At 38.6% G+C, this 4856-nt stretch overlaps 1 protein-coding gene across 1 annotated transcript in view; it reads left to right on the top strand.

Annotated features, from left to right (window-relative positions):
* Positions 1–869: 869 nt before the first annotated feature.
* The window catches only part of BNC2 (basonuclin 2), a 7337-nt gene continuing 3350 nt past the window's right edge, over positions 870–4856 (top strand). The window contains exon 1 of the mRNA XM_009081948.1: positions 870–917. Within this exon, the coding sequence (XP_009080196.1) occupies positions 870–917 (48 nt within the window). The remainder of the gene's footprint in view (positions 918–4856) is intronic.

Here is a 4856-nt window from a genome sequence, read left to right as displayed (position 1 = left end):
TGGTGTTCCTCACTTGCACTCCAAAACCATTGAGCAGTGCTCCTGTGTGTTGTTACACAGATGCTGTGCGGTGGTATACCCCATATATATATGTTCACACAGATTTGGCTTCACATCCTGTTTCTGAGCTAAGTTATGTCAAAATTACTTTCCAGCGTGGTCAGTGGAATTACTTTGGATTTAAAGTGTAGTTACTCTGGATCTAAAGTGCAGCCAGATTTGCTCCAAGTTAGTAAAGTTTGCAAAGGTCTTTGGGGGTCCTTTTGGTCAAAAAGCAAAACTTTTTGCCACTGATTGCATAAGGAGACCTGGAGTCTAAGGAGCAATCAGACCAAGTACCATTGCAAACTAGGCAGCAAAAGTAAATTTAAGCATGCATGTGAATATATACTCTCCTTCGTCCTACTCTTCATTTGAAACACACTTCCAGTGTCATTCTCAGTGGTACTTCAGGGAAAGACAGTCCCCTTCTCTGCGCCTGCTGTATCATGCAGGTTCCCTTATGCATACCCTGTGTCTTTGGGGCAAAGAACATAAGTCAAACAGATAAGGGAAAGGCGGTGTCAGAAGGGAAGAATATCTATCACTTTTGATTTTTCCAGAAGTGGAGGCTGCAGTGAAGCCAAAAGATAAAGATTTCCATTATTGACTGAGAACTTGGTAATGCTGCAGTTTGCTCCTGCTGCAGCGGTATAACTCAAGGAAAGGACTGCTGACATTTAAACATGTATTTGTTCATATGGTTTCAGTTGGAGAAGGCAGTCTGGTGAGAGGTGGATGAGAAGTGACAGCTGAGGGGAAAAAATTTCAACCCTGCCTCTTTGCAGACTGAGTGTGTTAAATCTTGTATGAGTTGCACATGTAGAATCATGGTGAGCAAGTATGCACACCTTTTCTTCATGTTTACAGGAGCAAAGGTGAGTTAGGTTCAGCATGGTAAAAGATCCTATCAGGAAAATGTGTATCGGATTGTATGTGTGAGTGTACATTTCTGTGGAAAACTAGAGAGCTTACTGTGGTCCTACTGAGGTCAGTGGGAGTTAGGCAAAACGAGCTAGAGGTGTTGCACATTGCCCCGTCTGTACTAATGTGAGTTGGTGTGCTGCTGCACACTTTTGGTAACTTTTAACCCCAGGAGTAGTAGGACTACCCATAGCGTAACAGCTTGAAATTTAATTGAGAAGCAAAGAGATGCTTCTGGGAAATTCAGCCAAACAAAAACAACAAACCTTAAATCATGGAAATTATGCAGGCTTTTCTTTATTAGAAACAAATGTTGATTTTTTTTCTGTCTACACCCTAATTAAAACCATCCTTTGCAATTATAGTATGACCAAATTAATATATTTCAGTCTGCTTTTCGACTGTTACAGCTGCATTCAAAATGTTTCTTCAAGATCAGCTAGGAAATATATAGCTCTTTAAGAAGGGCTCATAGAAGAAAGATTTGTGATAAACTCTTGGTTTGCATAATTATTTAATCAAACATGTATCTACACAATATTTTGTAACATGGATACTTAGCTGATATGCATCAAAAGTGGCAATTAAGGGTGTATATATAAACTTGCTAAAATATAAAGCCTATCAATGAGGTTTTGTATATAACTTTGACTTGTTCTCAGAAGTGACCACGATAGTGCCTGAAAATAATCCTTGAGTGCTTCCCAGAACATAAGGCTTGCTTAAGAAGCAGTCTTATTTTTTTTAACCTTTCTCTTCCAATGCAGCTGATTCTATGATTCGTTGATTAATCTCAACTCTTGTATAATCATCTCTCACTCTGTTTTCAGTCATACATGTATACATTTTACCTATGCCAAGAAGGGAATCAGTAAGATAAAACAGAACTGCAAAAAGTCTGTTTTGTGTATGTACCTAAATTTGTCCGTGCGTGTGTAGGGACATAAAATTATCTGCAGGTAATGCAGGCACAGGAGTCAAAGGAGCTTCTCACACAAAATGAAAGTTTAAAACAACAGATTTAATAACAAAAGTTCAAGGTTTACAGTATATGTTTATAGTACAGGCTTGTGTAGACTGTCCATATTTTCTAAATAGGCAATTTTTAAATTGGGAGGTTTTAAAGCTGAATTGAAAGTTTGAAACTTGTAAAGGCCATAGGCCTTCAGGAAATGAAGACTCACCTTCACAGTCCTCCCTGGTTAAGCTCTTAAAAATTGGAGTGACTGATCTTTGTGTCCATCTTCTGTTGTAACTTGTTTGTGTCATCCAAGATAATCATCTTGACACCCATCACTTGTTCCATCTGACCCAGAAGCTTAAGACAAGATGTACCCTAACATATCCTGACACACACATTGCTTCCCTACATACAGTCAGCAAAAATGAGGAGGCAGGTTCAGGGTGATTAACCATGACATTACTTAACAGTTCTAACGTAGTATGTGTATATGTGGATCCATAGCTATACAAATAACATAGTCAAGTGTGTGTTTAGAGTTAGAAAAAGATTCAAGGTTATGTCTTGTATCCTTGGAGGTCAATTTAATATGGTTTAAAGATTTTCTCCATCTGAATTGAGAGAGATACCCACACAGTAAAATAGCATTAAAAACAAGCCACAAAAAAACCCCCGCTAACAAAAAACCCAAACCTTCCACAAACAAAATACAAGCAAGATTAAATAAAGTAAAATTAAAACTCAAAGCAAGGCTGCATGGACAAAGAAAGAAGAACGTCAGTGTATGCTGTACGGGCTGGGCTTACTTGTCTACTGCCTGGCTTAGAGCTGTAAGCATGCAGTAGTATCTCTCTGTACTCACTGACTTCCTTGTACACATTGTCACAGGAGGCCTGCCTTAATCAGTTATGAGCTGAAAAAAGTAATATAAATTGGAACCTTTTGTCATAAAGTATTTAAATGTGGATATGATTTAATGGCTTTGGGGAGAAAATTTAGCATGAGAGATTGTGAGAAACAAGAAATCGATTACATGTAAGAAAGGACTTGAACCTCTAATCAAGTATTACCATATACAGTAAGATCCCTAGCTAGTTATAGCTAAATTCAAAGGGGATAATGGTTAGATTTTTTGTTAATTTTAAGTTTTATCAAAAAATGACATTCCTATTCACTCTTTATCTAGTTTTGCATAATACATGCTTACAATAATTTATGAAAAGCATTCACTAGGTAAATATTGAAGCATATGCTACACAGTATCCGTAAGTACTGAGGGTTTTTGGAATACAGGCGTCTGTGCAATTTCTCTTTACTTTTGTTGTGGGAAAAGAGCCTAACAACTTCTCGCTTAAAATTAGCTAAAGCTTGACATAACTAGTAGGAGTAGGCAAAGATCATTTAAGAGCAGCTTTCTGACTCCCTGCTGTTTCTATGACAGCAAGGGCAACCCCATGACAATCACACCCTTAACTGCCAGTTTCTCTGATCAGTGCGACTCTGCAGCTGCCGAAGGTCTGCTGCTCCTATTTGCAAATCCTTATATGTAATGAAACAAAGGGTGATGGCATCTCATCAAGAGGTAACTCCTGTAGCGAAGTGCCAGCTTCACTCAGTTAAGGCGTGGAGTAACTCCCTGAAAGTATACGGGGAACTCCTGCATTTAGATGCTTGTCTTTCTGCTCTGTGCATGCAGAGAACTGGCTGTGCTGCCGCCAGGTGAGGGTCTGCGTGACACCACCTTCCACTTACACGTGGGAGCCTGTTGCAGGATCCATACCTACTCTTCTCATGAGTTATTGTTGTGCTAGCTGTGTTTAACTTTTATTTGCTTATATATCAGTTTTTGCAAAGCATCCATCTGCTACATAAGCCTGTGAGTGATTTACAAATTAAAGCAAAACCAAACCAAATTACTACCAGTAGTACATTACAAAGCTGCCCGCAGCTGGCTGCAGACAGGAATCATAATTCAGTACATGTAAGCAGTGTAAATTAGACCATGTTATTTCCATCTTCAAACCATGGGTGTTACAGTTAGAAGGAATAAATAATTGGCAGTTGGGACAGGAAATGTGTGCATATAGATGGGGTCAGATGTGACAGTGAAGGCCTGGAGACCAAAATCTGCACCAAGTCTGGTTTTGTTGTTTCATGTAGGAATTACTCATATGTAGAACTGCTATGACTGGCTGGAAGTTCTTGGAGAGGTAGATGTATGAAGCTTTAGATCACATTCATGAGGAGAGTAGCCAGAGTTAGTTGGGTGGGAAAGAAGCATATAATCTTAGATCTTTGAAACATGAATGTCTTCAATAGTTTGTTTGTGTTGTTGGCCAGGTTTTTTCTCCCACCCCTCATCTCATCTAGGTTTTGTTTTGTTTCCCTTATTTTTGTTGTTCAGGGGGGTGTTCTGATGTTCTTAATGATTTCTATTAGATAGCACAGACTGCCTGTAAAATACTGCTCTATCAAGATAGATAGAACTGTGAGGATATAAAAAGATCTCCACAGTGCTTAAAGGTATTCAAAGTTGGGTACGTTTCCTGAATAATGCTGCAAAGCAGGGCAAGCATGTGCATCATGATACTTCATTTATCACTATGTAAATACAGACTGAGCATAGTTGGGACAAACATTTTCTGCATAAAGATGGTTTCTGGGGCTTTCCATCTGAGTCATCTGGGTAAGATTTTCCTTAATTAATTGCTGTTGAGGGTTTCATTGTCTTGCAGAGTTTGATTGGGGATGGTCATATGTGTATCTAAAGATTCTGTAGGTACTGAAGGTACTGAAATATACATGGCATTAACCTTTGGCATTAACTTTGTATCCAGAGAGGTGAAATGAGCTGAACATAGCACAACTGAAATAATAAAACCAGCTGTAACCAATTAAATATATGCTCTATTATTTGGTGTAAAATTGTATT

This window comes from Acanthisitta chloris, unplaced genomic scaffold (genome assembly GCF_000695815.1).
Source record: "Acanthisitta chloris isolate BGI_N310 unplaced genomic scaffold, ASM69581v1 scaffold8229, whole genome shotgun sequence".
Lineage (NCBI taxonomy): Eukaryota > Metazoa > Chordata > Aves > Passeriformes > Acanthisittidae > Acanthisitta > Acanthisitta chloris.
This window is presented reverse-complemented; position numbering and strand designations above follow the sequence as displayed.